The 17,212-nt window shown below is 43.8% G+C and overlaps 1 protein-coding gene across 11 annotated transcripts in view; it reads left to right on the plus strand.

Annotated features, from left to right (window-relative positions):
* The window catches only part of Vps8 (vacuolar protein sorting 8), a 947,651-nt gene that overhangs the window by 70,558 nt on the left and 859,881 nt on the right, over positions 1–17,212 (plus strand). For all 11 annotated transcript variants that reach the window (XR_012825005.1, XM_075677146.1, XM_075677136.1 and 8 more), the window contains exon 5: positions 7,996–8,050. Coding sequence is in view for 10 of the 11 variants with exons in the window: in XM_075677146.1 (XP_075533261.1) it covers positions 7,996–8,050 (55 nt within the window). In the remaining variant the exon portion in view is untranslated. The remainder of the gene's footprint in view (positions 1–7,995; positions 8,051–17,212) is intronic.

Consider the following 17,212-nt stretch of genomic DNA (forward strand, 5'->3'; position numbering starts at 1 on the left):
CACCATTTGCTCACTGTATATTCCACCCCACACCCATTTCACTACTAAACAGTTAGAAAATTTAAGAGATCAATTACTGGAACCATTTGTTTTAGTAGGGGATTTTAATGCTCATTGTACTCTTTGGGCAATGTGAAAACTGACCAAAAAGGGCAGCTGGTTGAAGATTTTATTTTATCGAATGACATCTGCCTTTTAAATTCAGGTGCCCCGACCTACTTTTCACCAACTTCCCGCACTTTTAGTTGTTTAGATTTAGCTTGTTGCTCACCATCTCATTTTAATGATCTTAAATGGGAGGCCCTCGACACGTCATATGGTAGTGACCACTTACCTGCAGTCATTAAACTCTTTATCATCACCACCAGCCTTAAGCACTAGGCCACACTGATGGAAATTACAGCTCGCTAACTGGCCAATTTTTACGGGGAACTCGAAACTGGAAGATGTATTTTTGCCAGACCTAAGTGTTCATGAACTTAACAAAAAAAACACTGAGGTAATAATGTCAGCGGCAGAAAAGGCGATACCCCAGTCATCGGGTATTATGCGCAAAAAGCTAAACCTCTGGTGGACGAAGGAGTGTACCGACACTAAAAAAGAACAAAATAAGGCCTGGGAAATCCTACGGAGGTACCCCACCTATGGCAACCTCTTAAACTTCAAACAAGCCAAAGCCAAAGCACGATTCATTTGAAGACAGGCTGAAAAATAATCATGGCAAAAATATATATCTTCAAATCATAGTACGGTCACATCGAAACGAATGTGGAACCAGGTGAGGAAATTTAGAGAAGAGTACTCATCTTACACAATACCACTACTTACATGTCCAGGCACACAAGCAACACTACAGGACCCGGCTAACTCATTAGGTGAACACTTTTACAACATCTACAGTTCAGCACACTATTAAAATTCATTCTTAAAATATAAAGAATTGGCAGAGAAACAGAGACTACCCACCACTGGGGCTCCAGCTGAAATGTATAATAACCCCTCACAATACATGAATTGAACTGAGTTCTCTCTGCCGGTAACAAAACGGCAACAGGTCTTGACTGTGTCCACTACACAATGCTGGCACACCTATCTCAAGCATTGGTAGGGGCACTTCTTAAATTTTTCAATCGCGGGATTGAATCCCGTCCACGGCGGCCACATTTTGAGGGAGGCGAAATGCGAAAACACCCGTGGTACTTAGATTTAAGTGCACGTTAAAGAACCCCAGGAGGTCAAAATTTCCGGAGTCCTCCACTATGGCGTGCCTCATAATCAGAAAGTGGTTTTGACATGTAAAACCCCATAATTAAATTTTTTGCTTAATTTTTCAATAATATATGGGAGTCTGGTGTAATGCCCACAGATTGGAAGAATGAGGTAGTAGTGCCTTTTCTAAAATCTGGTAAACCCGCAACATCCCCTAGCAACTATAGACCCATTGCATTAACAAGCTGTCTAGCCAAATCCTAGGAGAGCATCATAAACATAAGACTCACATTCATCCTTGAAACAAGACACCTAATAGACATGCACCAGTGCGGATACAAACAGGGCTGCTCCACCACTGACCATCTCGTGCGACTAGAGCAGGAAATACATGACGCGTTTCTACACAAACAAAACTGTCTCACTGTTTTCTTCGATTTAGAAAAGGCGTATGATACGATGTGGCAATATGGAATCTTGAGAGGCATGGCTCACCTGGGAGTTCGCGGCAGAATGCTAAATTGTCTATGTGATTTCATGTCGAATAGAACATTTCAAGTATGTCTCGGCACAATACTTTCATGCACATTTACACAAGAAAATGGCCTTCCACAAGGTTGCATTCTGAGCACGACACTTTTCATAGTCAAAATGAACTCTGTTAGTAAGATCATTCCATCCTCTGTTATGCACTCATTATATGTTGAAGACTTGCAAGGGGCTTGCTGCACTTCAAACCTACCCACCTGCGAAAGACAACTACAAATAACGATAAATAATCTGACACAATGGGCTGACAAAAATGGTTTCCGTTTTTCAACAGACAAAACTATTACAGTTCTCATTTCCCAGAAGCGAGGGTCGCACTGCACTCCAGTTCTCCCATTGTATGGTACAACGCTGCCAGTCAAAGAAGACTAAAAATTTTTAGCCGTAACTTTTGACACAAAACTGAATTTCCTGGCCCACATTAACACATCTAAAATTAAAGCAAATAAAGCACTAAATATCCTTAAGGTTTTATCGCACAAGCACTGGGGATCTGACTGAACATGTCTATTACGTAAATACCGGTCTCTTGTACGTAGTATCCTCGACTACGGTAGTGTAGTTTATGCTGTAGCTAGGCAGTCCTACATTAAGCGACTTGATCCAATTCATAATCTCGGCTTACGCTTCGCGTCGTCTGCTACAGCGCTGGAGCGCGCCGCTCTGGCTTTGCTGTAAAGTACGCTTTGCTAGACCCAGATGACTGAGCGACCGAGGCGACGTTGCGAGGAGGCGCACTTCACTAACTGGAGCATTTTCCACCTGGTTCGGTCTACAGCTTGTGAACAGCCTGCTTAATCAATCTACATTAACAGAAACAAGCTTCTCACCACATAAATCACTTAGCATGTTTTTTATAAGTGATGAGGGTAAAAATACAGTCATTTTTTTGCGCTCTTTATTAGGCTGGGGCGTAGAGGCGATGACGCTTGATAGTTGTGTCAGAGACGTCACCCCGCCTGAGGTTGTTCTTAATTTTCCGAACGGTGGAGGCCGGGTTTGCAGCAGCCGCCGCAACAATGGTCACTCTTTGCCGGGCTTTACGGGGAGCATCCGCAATTCTTCCATCCTTCTTGTAAGCCTGGACGATTCAATTCAGTTTTCAGTGGCCTTTTTGTCATCTCCCATAGAACGCATTGAGAATAGTTTTGTAGGCACAGATCTACAATGCCTCGTCTTTCTTGTTCCAGTACCTGCGACATGGCTAGTTTCCAAAAGTGCACCAGGGAAATAAAATTATCCTGCACTGTTACAGCGTTTTTATTGCCGAAGTGCCATGGCAACCATCAACCGAACAAAATGCAATTCATCACGCAAGTCGACAGAAATGCGTTTAATGGAAACACCTCTGGTGTCTTTCGATTTGACGAGTCATCGCAGAATCTTTGACTCGTGAGCGGCCAGTCACTCACTCTAGCAGCCATTGGCTGCACCGCATCATCATATTAAGCTATGATGGGGTAGCATGACCTAAGTAAAAAAACATGAGGGGGGGGGGGGGGACCTCGGCGGTAGATCCGACTGATGCCCATGGTCAGTTAAAAAGTAGACTGGCCTGACCACAGCAATCTGGCTTGGGCCGGGCTTGGCTTTTACAAACGTCGAGCCCGTTTGCCGACCAACGGCATTCTGTCGGCAGACGACACCGGGCCGGCCTCATGACTGCCGGTTTAATTATCGTGGTTGCGTTCGTCCAACACACGGACCGGCCACCTCCCCACAACGGCAACAGCATCGCTTGTTCGCGGCAAGGGTTCCTGTGCCGTATTAATATTTGGGTTTTACCCACTCAGCCCCCTCCCCAACCCCTAAAAAAAAGAAAGAGAAATCAATTCCTCCTTTTTTTCAAATTTACCCGATGCCCACCTATATGGCATAATGCAGAGGCCATGCGTCGCCTTGGGACGTATACCGCACAATTAACAAATTATTATATGCTCGGGGGAATATGCACATGACCTATTCCGAGGAAGTACTGAAATGAAATAGAAGCGAATAACGACTTAATTACCCGGCAAGACGTAATTTAAGCTAGAAAACAGACATGTAGATTATAGATTTTCCACTCCAATTACTTATTCGAAACGGACAGAAACAGCATTCGCATGCGGCGTGCATTGGCTCCAAGGAGAAAAAAAAAAAACAACCAAAAGATAGACGGCGCCACATGTTTTACTTCACCTAATCAATGTAATCAAATAATTGACCGACGATTCCTCTAAATGAGAATGTTACTTCTCGCGTCAGGTAGCCGTCAAAGGACTGGCACCGCTTCGATGATTTTACCCAAACTGTGACAACAAAAATGAATTTTGTTTTTTTATAGGATGTAGAAAGAGAAAACGGGGAGTAAAATTGCCGCCGTATCAGTTGCTATGCAGAGGAGAGCCCTTTCCTACATCGCGTAAAGCGCTCCATGCACCCCTACCAGCGACATTAACGCGTCAATAAGAGAGTCGCAAAGCAGCGCATGTCACTTCTTGGTTGCTGTCGAAGTAATATTATTTCCCTCCTTAATGGTAAAATCGATGGCAAACATGATGATGCATGATTGAACAATCGCTCCCAAACTTTCTGTGAAATTTATTGTGGGTTTCGGTCGATTTCTTAAGTCAATTAAGCAAATTCGTTATAGCATCAAGACATGCGCGAAACGGCGCTAGGCTCATCACATGATGACTCCAACAAAGAGCACGCCTAATAGGTTTCTCAGTATGCACTACACCAAGTGCTGTGAGAGTAAAATAAAATGGCCCCAGCCTAATAAAGAGCGCGAAAAATGGCTGTATTTTTACCCTCATCACTTATAAAAAACATGCTAAGTGATTTATGTGGTGAGAAGCTTGTTTCTGTTAATGTAGATTGATTAAGCAGGCTGTTCACAAGCTGTAGACCGAACCAGGTGGAAAATGCTACAGTTAGTGAAGTGCGCCTTCCCGCGACGCCGCCTCGGGCGCTCAGTCACCTGGGCTTAGCAAAGTTTACTTTACAGCAAAGCCAGAGGGGTGCGCTCCAGCTGTGTAGCAGACGATGCGAAGCACCTCCCCTGGGTCCGTGTGCGCCTGCGCTGCTTTGCTTTGATGCTCCGCCGCACCGGACGCACTGGCGCCCCGCGAAGCGCGGCCGCGGTGAGCCGTGTTCACCCTAAGAGTGGACGACCCTGTACATGCAAATTCTCTCTTGTGAGGTGAAATTTATTTAAAACCTGTGGGACACTAGACTGCATCTTTTGAAATCCATAGTTGGTGTGAGATATGGGTACATACCAAAGTTCTGTGTGCCTCAATGAGCGTAAAGAAGCATTGTTTTGCAAGTTTGACAATGTTCTCAGATTGTGTGTCCTTACGCATTTCATATTTAAGGGCCAATAGTAGCTTAAACTCGTACAACTTATGTGATTTCAAAATTCTGAGTTTAGTAAACAACGGAGACGTGCGCGCATCATATGGCTGCTTTGCAATCGCTCGTAGAGCATTTTTTTTGCATTATAATTAGCTTATACTGAGCTTTCTTGCTGCTGTTTCCCCACATGAGATGGCACTAATGCAAATGCAGTTCAAACAAGGCATTGTATACAAAACGGTTCTGGTGGACAGGGAGAAAACAGATACACTTCCTTAGCATGCCTAACGCCTTTGAAAGTTTGTGTGGGTAGTCGGTCTGCTGTGCTGAAAGCATAAATTTGTTAAAAAATTACTCCCAGGGATTTAGCCGCAAGAGGTATTTCAATGACAGTCATTTAAGTGTAGGACGTCACCGACGTTACATGGCATAGATTTTGGGCAGAACAGCTTTTGTTTTAGAACAATTTATTAATGAGTTTTCGACAGACCATGCATTTAGTTTGGCCACAATTACATTTCTACATTTTATTAGGTCATTAGCATCTGTTCCTGCTAGAAAGATACTTGTGTTTGCATACATTATGTAATTACATGAGGTTTCATTGTTTACAAGATCATTTATATATAGTTAAATCTCAATACAATGAAGTTAGTAAAATCGGTAATTTGCTTTGTTATATCAACATTTAGTTATATTGAAATGAACCCTTTCATGCAGTTTAGTATAGTCGCCTATGGATTTTTCTTACATGAAAAGGGGCTGCAGAATGAATGAACGGGCAACCAAAGAAAGCAGAAAGCGTGCCCTACAGATGGTGCTGGCTATGGTCGTAGTGGTGGCAATATGCCAGTGTTCTGAGTGTGCCAGCCTGCGCCTGAAACAAGGCCAATGCTGCGTTCTAAGAGCCCTCCCGGTGGATGTCTCTCTTGCATGCCCTGTACAGCTGCTGCATAGACTTGGTGTCCATGGCCATTCACCACATTTCTGTTACACATGTGAAGCGACTGGTGCAATCTTGTGGCACGCTGCGCCAACTTGCGATGCTTTCCATGGCTAGAGTGTAATAGATAGGGGGAGTGGGTCCAGCGTGGGCTCCCCGCCGAGGCTTTATTTATTGAAAAGTTGATGGGGCCACCGTCACCTTTACTTCAATGAGCAGCCCCACGCACCGGCCGGATGCTTGTCGCGTCAAAGACCTTATCGCAACTGCATGGAGCTTTGACAGGTGTTTCACTCTGCTGCATCTAGTTTGATACCCTGTGGCGGAAACACTGATTTTATTCCACACTGATCTATACTAAATAAAATTGAGCGACGGAAACGGTGCAATAACAAAGGTACGTCAATCAGATGATAGCTACTCAGTCCGTGAACTCGCCTCAGCCAATGCGCACTCCTGAAACAGCCGGAGCTTCAGTATAAGGCGATGGCAGCACTGCCACAATGTCAACATTTGTTTTGCATTACCTTTGGCGCTTGCCAAGGCATCCGCTGGACCCACTCCCCGTTCTAGTACACTCTCCCATAACTTTCACAATCGGTGTGTTGGCGAGACGCACTGCGCGGAAATGACGGCAGATACGAATTAGCATAGGCAAACTTATCGCCCTCTCTTGGCATCGTTCATTTAAGGGGAACTTAGTAACACAAATGTCATGATTATTCTGCATAAAAAATGCCATCCAGAAGGCAAAATTTCGATTGTTATATCTGATATGCGGTGAATAACATCATTATATATACTAGGGTTGAGGATTGGGCGAGTTGGTATTGCATTCTAAAACTGGTACAGCGCAACATAGGAAGAAAGAAACAAGCCGAGCCGGCCAGATAAAGGAACAGAGCGCCGACTTCCTACTGGTTTATTGGCAGGTTGCACGTAATATATAGCTACAAGAAAGCATCGGGACATGTTGTGACAACACTTCACAAAGCGTCACACCGATAGAAGGCTACACCACCATGAGTCACAGAACGCATAAATAACTGTCATGCAAAGTTAAACTGATCAAGAAATCTTGCTGTGGAGATAGGCACAAAGATGGTGCGCTAATGCACGTGCTGCCAGCCCTTGCTAGGAGATCAGCTTCAATGATCTCCCGTGTAAGTTGTGATCGGTGCTTTTTTAGCACTTCACACCGATAAAAACTCGGCTTACATCCACAGTCGTGACAGTGAATTTATAAGTGTCCCTGTATAGCTCGGGGCACATTGTAATCATGTTCTTTTAGCCTTTCATTAAGGCAGCAACCAGTTTTGCCTGTATATTTCTTCCCACATGATAGTGGTATTGAATTAACAACCTCAACAACGCAAGACCCAAAACGCTTCTTGTGCATTGTCGAACAGACAGTGTTTTCTGCTACGCTATGCAGGCTCTGTACTGTCGTAAATGCGCTCCATCCGTACCCTACTGTCTGCTTCTTTTTGCTTTGCATTGTGCCTTCTCCTGTGTCTATGCCTTATTTGGTCTGTTCTAGACTGCGGCAGCACTGCTATCGTGTTTCGTTTGTCTTGCAACCACCCTGTACGGCCTTCAGCCAACAGTATTGATAAATAAACAAAAAAAAATAATAACATAGTGCATAAGTTGTTACTCTTGAGCCTACTCATCATTATAACCGATATATTGTTACATGTGGTATCGTTATAAGTGAACTGCGCTGTATCTTGGTTGCTGCCCAGCCCTGCAGTCAAGCTGGTCCATCATGGCCAGTGCACATATTACGATTGTGCATTAACTTAGGGTTTTCAATCAACAGAGCCATCTTAAAGAATTGCACATAAAGGAAATGGTTGTTGGAAATGTTTGGCATTTAGGCCAAGTGCTGGCTAAAATGGCATTGTGTTTTAATAAAATTCACACAACGACGTCCAATGCGATGTGTGCAGGCGGTGTCATCCCTGATAGCTGTGGGTACCTTTCATGGCCTGGTGCTTGTGTTTGGTAAGTGTCACAAAGTGCTGCACTTTTTATTTGTACCTTGAAGAAAGTGTTGATTTCTGCTCAACATTACTGTTTTGCTTCAATGTAGTCTCTAAACTGGATTCTAATAGAAAAATTTAATGCATCTTGTTAATAGCTACCTGGACATGGCAATTTTTCATGCAGGTAATTCCTGCGTCTTGGAGGAATCCACTTGAAGGGGCAAAATGGCACTGTCAAAAACTATTAAAAAATATGATAAAGTTAAATGTGAATCCTATGCACTGTTGGATTGGCTTAAGTGAAGCTTTCTTTGGTGTTTGTGTGCAGTGCTGTTCTCACTTACTTTACTAGCCATTTTCACTGGGAAATGCCTCAACATGCAGCTAACCAAAATCAATTTGTTGCACCAAACCAAACTAGAAAGTTGCATCTGTAAATGATGTGCTCCAGTTTCACTGCTCTGAACTTATTGTGCTCCGCAGTGCTTGTTGCCGCGGCTCCATTTCGCATTGCAGCATATGCTCACATTTAAATCACGCCTTAGTGTATGTAATAAACCTTTGATTTTCTTAATAGGTACTGACAGGCTAGTTGATGATCCATGATTTTGGTGAAGCATCGCACTTGGAAAAAAGATGTTTGCACAAGCATAAATCATGACGACATACACAGTGCATGTCTTCATAATTCATGTTGTATGTCGTCATTATTCCTGTTTGTATGAATGTCTTTTTTCCAAGTGTGCTGCTTCGCCAGTCTTCGATTTTCCACTTCTTATAACCCACGGGTTGCCATGGTGTGCAGCCATATATATATTTTTTTTTTTCGGTCTGGCCAGGACACTGCATCCAGGTATGAACTAATAGGCCTTTGAGAGCAAACGTCATTCTACCTGCCTTACTCTGCCACATCCTGCTTTTTGTTAGTTGCAGTTGTCACATGTGTGTGTGATAATTGTGTGGACATTGTTTGCACACAATGACTATGTTTTGCCGCTTCAAAATGATGCTGGCTGTTTGCCATCAAGCATAAGTATGCATTGCCAGTCTGTTACATTTATCCCATCTCTCATCAGTTTGCTGTACTGCTGCTTTAGCTTCAAATATTTTTGAATATCTCAGGTGCTGTGGGGATCACTGTAAACAACTGTGTCAGTGCACAACGGTGGGACCACAGATGATGCATCTGTCTGTCTCACTGTGTGTGCCATGTGGGTTACACATCCTCAATGGTCATGTTTTAACCCCAAGTGTTGGACTTCTCTGCTTAACTGCAAAAACTCGGCCTCTGAATGGCTTCCCATGTCTGATCATTAGGAATACTTTACCAATAAGCTTATTTTTGATAGCCTATGTGTAGTAATAAGTGTAATATGAGTGCCAAACCTGAGAGCACTTCTGCTGCACCTGTTGTCCGTAGACGTGCATTTGTGCTTGCGTATGAACCACTGGGCTCTGTGTCAGGCTGGGGCAAGGAGAGGAGTGAGAAAGACTGTGGCAGCGTCTGACAGTAGAAGCAGGCATGTCTTATTACGTTGTGTGCTGCGAATAAACTGCAGCTCTGTGAAAGACCCAAGTGCAGCATGAGAACATAATTTTGAGGCCGACGTTACCACAGTAATGGGGAAAACTGTGGGAAACTGTGGGTAAAAATTAACTGGAAAGTACAATGTTTTGCCTGGGCTGCATGAAGTACAGTTAAACCTTTATACAACAAACTTCAATATAACGAAATTCTCGAGATAACGAAGTACAGTTAAACTCACAATAACAAAGTTGGGGGGGGGGAACACAAGAAAATTTGATTTCGCAAGAATTTCGTTGTTACGAAATGAGACTGCACAGATAGGTAATGCATCACGGAAAGAAACTTTGCTGTCAATTCTGTTAGCCTACCTTGGCAAGCTTTGCTCGAGGAGATAGAACCGGATTGCCGATAGTACAAAGTGGGACGCATGCGTCGATCAGCAGTGGCAGCACTGCCATGGAGCTGTATTCTCGGTCAGTTGTTTTCCAAGATAGGATCACTTAAGTGAGATTTTGCGCAACTTGGCACCGGACATGCGCTCATGCAGCAGCATTTCTCCAGCGCACCCTGTAGGCATGGACGCATCCAGTGCTGAGCATGAAAGTCATCGTGTCTTGTATGCCTGAAGGCAATAGATCATGATTACGGCCCCTTCGTGCAAATCTACGTCCGGCACCGAATCACACGCATTGCCTGACGGGTGGCACCAAAACCAGCGTTCTTGAAGCAAGGGATGCGTATTCCAGCATGACCGCTCATTCACGGCCTGATGCTTGGTACTCAAGATCCATAAACAATTCCAAATCGGCGGGATGTGAAATTCCTTATTTTTGTTGCACTTTTCTCGAGGCACACATTATGCACTGCACTAGGTGTGTAAAAACCGTTGCCGCATGTCTGTAGCAACATTCGTACCGCTTCAAACGGGTGATCAACAAATAAGATGGCAGCCATGAAGTGTATCCAGCGCGCGATTGCTTCTGGTACGTGGTTGTTTTTGGAAACAAAAATGGCGGCGCCCACACAATTGTAATGTGGTGGTGTTTTATGCAATTTTAGTGCAAAGCACTCTCATTTGAGCACATTTTGGAGCCTGCTATCCTTGCTCGAGTAGGTAACACAGTTGAACCCAAGTATAACAATATTCCAGTGCCACGAAAATTCCATTGTTATAACTGATAATTGTAATAACCGGGTTGCATGAAAAAAAATCAAAATAGGGGGATGGCAGAGCTGTTGCGAGAAAACTATAGAGACTGGTCAGGGGTGGCAAGCGATATGTGAGCTCCGCCGAGGCATCGCGTTGGTGGCCCTAAAAGGGGCCTTTTAAAAAATGTGAGAAGGTTGCCGCAGCAGCCTGTCAGCTTGAGAAATCCAGAAGAAACACTGAGGCGAGATCGCCACAAGCATCTCGTCACGTACTTCTCGGTGGCTTGCACGAGAAAACCCTATGTCCTTCAGCTTTGCATGCTTTACACGAAGCTTGCCAACATTCTTCTCCAAGGCATCCAGGTGCTCCATGTAGGGCAGTGGAAGGTTCCTCAGAAAAACGAAGCAGCGGAGGGACTGAATTATGTGCCAGGCCTCCTGTGAGGACAACATTAAGGCAGCCTGCCCTAATGCATCATCGTTGCCGTCGTCGCCATTGCTATCCAATGCAAGCACGTTCGTAACGATCGCCTCATTGGTTAAGAGCATTTAGTTTCCGAATCTATAGCTGTGCACTTTTTCGCCGGCAACGTTTTGCATTGCTGATGATCAGCGGGCGGATCAACCAACTTCCGTTTCGGCGGCGAGTCAAACGAGGCTGCGAAAGCACGTGGCCAGGAACGATTTTGATGCAGACGAACATGAGCAATTAAGCTGTTTGCAGAACTGCGCTGAATGAGGAGCACTGGGAGCAGTGCAGTTGGTGCAGTCCATTCGTGTTTCAGGGGATGGTACGGCGCAGAGCTATGGTTGCAGCCCATTCCTGTTTGGAGGGGTGGAAGGGCAACGAGAGAGAGGCGCGCGTAGAAGGCTGGAAAATGAGCGTGCGGCTGCTGTCGCCGCAGCGGATCATTGTTCAGTGGTTCAAATTTGTTCTTTTCTTTTCTTCATTTCAGGGATTTTGCATTTCACTACAGACACCCAGCAGCCAGACTTCATTGTTATAACCGATAATGCGGCATCGGGGCATAGTAGTAAGCGGGTTATTTCCCCATAAAAAACATACAACGTTGACAGTACAGCAACTTTTCATAGTCATAACCAATGTATTGTTAAAACCGGTATCATTATAAGTTGTTTCGACTGTATACGGGGTTACGTTCTGGCAAATTTCGTTGATGCGGGATTGTAATACAGCGACATTTCATTGTTGAGAGGTGCAAAATGCATTGAATTCTATGGGTGTTTGCCGGGGATATGAAAATATTTTGTTGCCATGAGAATTTCATTGCAGCAGGATTTCGTTATCACGGGTTTCCACTGCATATAGCTATTTATAACTTCTTGTCCATAGAACACCATGCATTTAGAACCTCAATATAACGAAGTATGCTTATATACAATTTCGATATAATGAAATTTTACTGCTGTCACTAAAGAATAATACCGAGACAATAAACGGAAACTTCTGTGGATGTAGCTGTTTAAATGGTTGAATTACAAGTGGTTGCTTGAGCAAAACGAAAACAAGGTGAAAGCAGGAGCCAATGTTTTGACAAGTGGACTTGTCTTCTTCAAGGCGACATATGCTTTCCTCGACACAGTATGGATGGGTGGGGTTCTTCTAAAGGGGAGAGGGCGTAAGGTGGGTGGATGCGGCAACGAGCGAAAGTGTATTAGCATGTCGAATTGAGAATAAAGGAGTGCTGCGCACAAGGCCAGGGATTAGGCCGTCTGTCAATCACGTGTCAACGCCCGTGTGTCAGCCGGCGTGTCAGCGGCGTGCACAGCAGCCCTCTATTACCTGTTTCACTGGAGGTCATAGGCTACCGTGTCACTGAAAGAGATTATAGAAGGAGCGGCAGAAACCGGCGCTCGTAAAAAAAAGGAAAATACTGAAAAGGTATAAAGAAATAAAGGGGGAAAAACAGGGAAGAAGAAGAACAAAAAAAAGAAGGGAAAAAAAACTTTAAGAAACCAAACTAAGTGTTGTTGCCTATAGCTTGAACTGAGAACACACTCGGAGAGACCTTTGAAGGGCGCGATGGAAAGCATGTGAGGGTGAGGCAAGATGGATGGTGGCTTGGTGATTGTCGTCTTCCCGCAATGACAAAGGGGCAGAGGGGGCCAGGTTGCCACTTGTCTCCTTCTCTAGCACGGCCATCGATTTGCATAGCTGTCAGTGCGGCTAAGCGCATACGGAGCCAATGTACACTGTTTGAGAGGTAATCTGCTGCATTGCAAAGAGTGCGCATGTCGAGATGGAAGGACATCATGTGCGCTGTCATCCCGCGCATTTAGTACTGGAGGTTGCTTAATCTTGAATTTCAGAGATGCATTGAAGCGAGAGGCAAATGAAGCATTCGCTCCCTGCAGCACTTTTCATGATAGTGTTGTCCCAGTGCGGGCAACACAGTTGTGGGGGCGGAGTGGACACGAAAGCGTGGCTGGCTTTGCTTCATACCACCGATGTGAAGATATCGACACGGTAGGAAACTGTATCTTTTGTTGCCAACTCTCAAATTCAACAAAATTAATATCTTTTCTCATTCAAATGTGCTTTTTCAGATTCCCCAATAATTCAGAAAATATTGCGGACCCTTCCCTGTAAGAAAAATAAATGAACGACTGTATTTTCTTGCGTAAAAGGTTAAATTTCAATTCAACAAAATTTCGATATAACAAAGCAAATTGCTGATTTTACTGACTTTGTTATATAGAGGCGTAACTGTATATGTGTTCAGGAGGCTTGTGAGAGGTCTATACTTAGATGTGCATCAGTAAATTCTTGATCTAATATGCTAGGCAGGCTACTCACTGAAGCCTCGAACTGCGCTCGGACTGCTATGCAAATAAATGCACCCACTGGTGGCTGACTATGAACACCTTTACTGTCGCCGACCAATTTTTCAGCGTCTAATGCCATCTTGTAGTGGCTTAATGAAACTTCCATCATTTTCTCAAGTGGAGGTATGGACCTTACACTAGAGTGGCCCTTACACAAGTTAATACGGTACTTCATGGCACATACTGCCATTTACGAATTGTAGCCAGTGGATTCGAAAGTTATATCCACTCGCATTGAACTCTTGACGATGACACACGCTTCGAGTATGTGGTCCCAAAATTTCAATGAAAAGGGTGTTCTGTTAAAGGAAGTAAGTGGAACAGTGCATTTTTGTCATAAGTTTGACAGCGCTTATCTGAGAACTGGTGCTAGTTTTCAAATTTGCTCCAAGTAGATCCACCTTGTGAAATCACTGGCTTCAATTTGTGCATGGCAGTATGTGCATGAAGTAATTAGTTAAAAATTCATTATTGAAATTTTGTTGATTAGTCAATTATGCATTTCGATTTCCAGTGTAAATAATGTCTGTTTATTCAAGTAATCCAGCTGAATTTGTGCTTTATGCCTCAGGTGATGTTTGAATATTCTGTTCACGTTATAAGAAAGATGCCCATATTTGCACTTGGAGAAGTGCAGTGAATCAGTGTGTATCCCCATGCTTGAGGAGCAGTTGCGCCAAACTTGCTGCACGAGGTGCAGGAGTTTGAGCAGTGTCGCTGTCTGGCAGACACTTGCTGAACCACGCATAGTGTGGATGGTGCATCTGCTAGTCACTATGTGTTTACGCGTCATCATCATCAGCCTATTTTATCTCCACTGCAGGACAAAGGCAATCTCCAATTAGGCCGTCTCCTGCGATCTCAATTACCCCCCGTCCCACGCCAACCGATTCCAACTAGCGCCTGCGAAGTTCTTAATTACATCACCCCACCTAGTCTTCTGCCGTCCTCGACTGCGCTTCCCTTCTCTTGGCACCCATTCTCTAACCCTAATGGTCCACCGGTTATCTAACCTGTGTATTACATGACCTGCCCAGCTCCATTTCTTTCTCTTAATGTCAGTTAGAATATTGGCTATCCCTGTTTGCTCTCTGATGCACACCGCTCTCTTCCTGTCTCTTAATGTTACGCCTAACATTCTTCATTTCATCGCTCTTTGTGTGCTCCTTAACTTGCTTTCCAGCGTCTTTGTCAGTTCAAGTTTCTGCTCCATATGTCAGCACCGGTAGAATGCATTGATTGTACATGTTTTTTTAATGATGATGGTAAGCTTGCAATCAGGATCTGACAATGTCTGCTGAATGCGCTTCAACCCTTCTTTATTCTTCTGTAAATTTCCGTCTCATGATCAAGGTCCCCTATGTACCTAAGTAAACATACTCCTTCACAGACTCTAGAGGCTGACTGGCGATCCTGAACTCTTGTTCTCTTGCCTGGCTATTGATCATTATCTTTGTCTTCTCCAAAATAATCTTCAACCCCACCCTTATACTCTCTGTGTTCAGGTCCTCAATCATTTGTTGTAACTCATCCCCAGTGTTGCTGAACAGGACCATGTCATCTGCAAATCTAAGGTTGCTAAGATATTCACCACTGATCCTTACTCCTAAGCCTTCCAAGTTTAATAGCTTGAATACTTCTTCCAAGCATGCGGTGTATAGCATTGGAGAAATCGTGTCTCCTTGTCTGACCCCCTTCTTTATAGGTATCTTCCTTGTGAAGAATTAAGGTAGCTGTGGAATCTGTAGATATTTTTCAAGATATTTACGTAGGCGGTCTGTACTCCTTGATTATGTAATGCCTCTATGACTGCTGGTATCTCGGCTGAATCAAATGCCTTTTCGTAATATATGAAAGCCATATAGAGAGGCTGATTATGCTCTGCAGATTTCCAGATTTCTCGATTACCTGATTCATGACATGGATGTGATCCATTGTAGAGTATCCCTTCCTGAAACTTGCCTGTTCCTTTGGTTGACTAGAGTCCAGTCTTGCTCTTATTCTATAGGTGATTATCTTGGTGAATATTTTATATAATATTGGAAAAAGCTAATGAGCCTATAATTTTTCAATTCTTTAACGTCTCTTTTTTTATGGATTAGTATAATGTTGGCATTTTTCCAGTTCTCTGGGACCCTTGAAGTCGATAGGCAGTTGGTATAAAGGGCTGCTAGTTTTTCAAGCATTATGTCTCCTCCACCTTTGATTAAATCGACTGTTATTCCATCTTCTCCTGCTGCTCTTCCTCGTTTCATGTCTTGCAAGGCCCTTCTGACCTCGTTGCTAGTTATAGGAGGAGTTTCTGAATCCTGCTCATTATTGTTTCTGATGGAGGTATCCTGACTCCTTTGGGTACTGTACAGGTCAGCATAGAATTCTTCCGCTGATTTTACCATACCTTCGAGATTGCTGATGATATTCCCTGCTTACTTTCAGTGCATACATCTTGGTTTGTCCTATGCCAAATTTCCTTCTCACTGATTTCAGGCTGTGTCCATTTTTTTACAGCTTCTTCAGTCTTTCTCACATTGTGGTTTTAAGTATCCCTTATTTTTGCCTCGTTGATCAATTTTGACAGTTTGGCGAATTCTACCTTATCTCTTAAGTTGGACTCTTTCATTCTTTGTCGTTTCTTTATTCGGTCCTTTGTTACTTGGGAGAGTTTACCTAGTGGTTGCCTTGGGGCCTTACCTCCCACTTCAGTTATTGCTTCTGAAGCCAGCCTAGTTATGGTTTCATTCATTGCCTCTGTCATCTTAATCTCTCTATTCTAAGGCTGCAAATTTGTTTGAAAGTGCCAACCTGTATTGGTCTGCTTTTACCCTTACTGCGTCTAGGTTGGCCTGTTTCTTCTTGACCAATTTTATCCTTTCTCTCTTCAAATTGAGGTGAATCCTAGCCCTCACTAACATATGATCACTGCACTTTACCCTACCCATCACTTCTACATCCTGCACAATGCTGGGATCGGCAGAAAGTATGAAATCAATTTCATTTCTTGTTTCACCATTAGGTCTTTTCCAGGTCCACTTTTTGTTCCAATGCTTCCTGAAGAAGGTGTTCATTATTCGCAGCTTATTCCTTACCGCAAATATTACCAACATCTCTCCTTGAGTGTTCCTAGAATCCACGCCGTAGCTACCAATTGCTTGTTCACCAGCCTGCTTTTCCCCCACTTTTGCATTGGGGTCGTCCATGACTACAGTATACAGAGTTTGCACTTTTCTCATCGCTGATTCAATATCTTCATAAAACTGTTCTATTTCTTCATCATCGTGACTGGAAGTTGTCGCGTAAGTTTGTACTACGTTTATTCTGTACCTCCTATTTAGCTTTATTATGACTACTGCTGCCCTCTCATTAATGCTGTAGAATTCGTCAACGTTGCCTGCTATGTCATTATGGATTAGGAATCCTACTCTGAACTGCCTCTTATCTGGTAGTCCTCTATAGCAGAGGACATGGCCATTTGTCAGCACTGTATAAGCTTCACCAGTTCTTCGAACTTACTAAGGCCAATGATATCCCAAAAAATGCCTGATATTTCCTCAAACAGTCCTGCTAGGCTAGCCTCACTCAAGAGGGTTTGGGTGTTAAACGTTGCAAGGGTCAGTTTCCATTGGCAGCCTGTCCAGATCCAGAGATTCTTACCACCCG

This window comes from Dermacentor variabilis, unplaced genomic scaffold, assembly GCF_050947875.1.
Source record: "Dermacentor variabilis isolate Ectoservices unplaced genomic scaffold, ASM5094787v1 scaffold_12, whole genome shotgun sequence".
NCBI lineage: Eukaryota > Metazoa > Arthropoda > Arachnida > Ixodida > Ixodidae > Dermacentor > Dermacentor variabilis.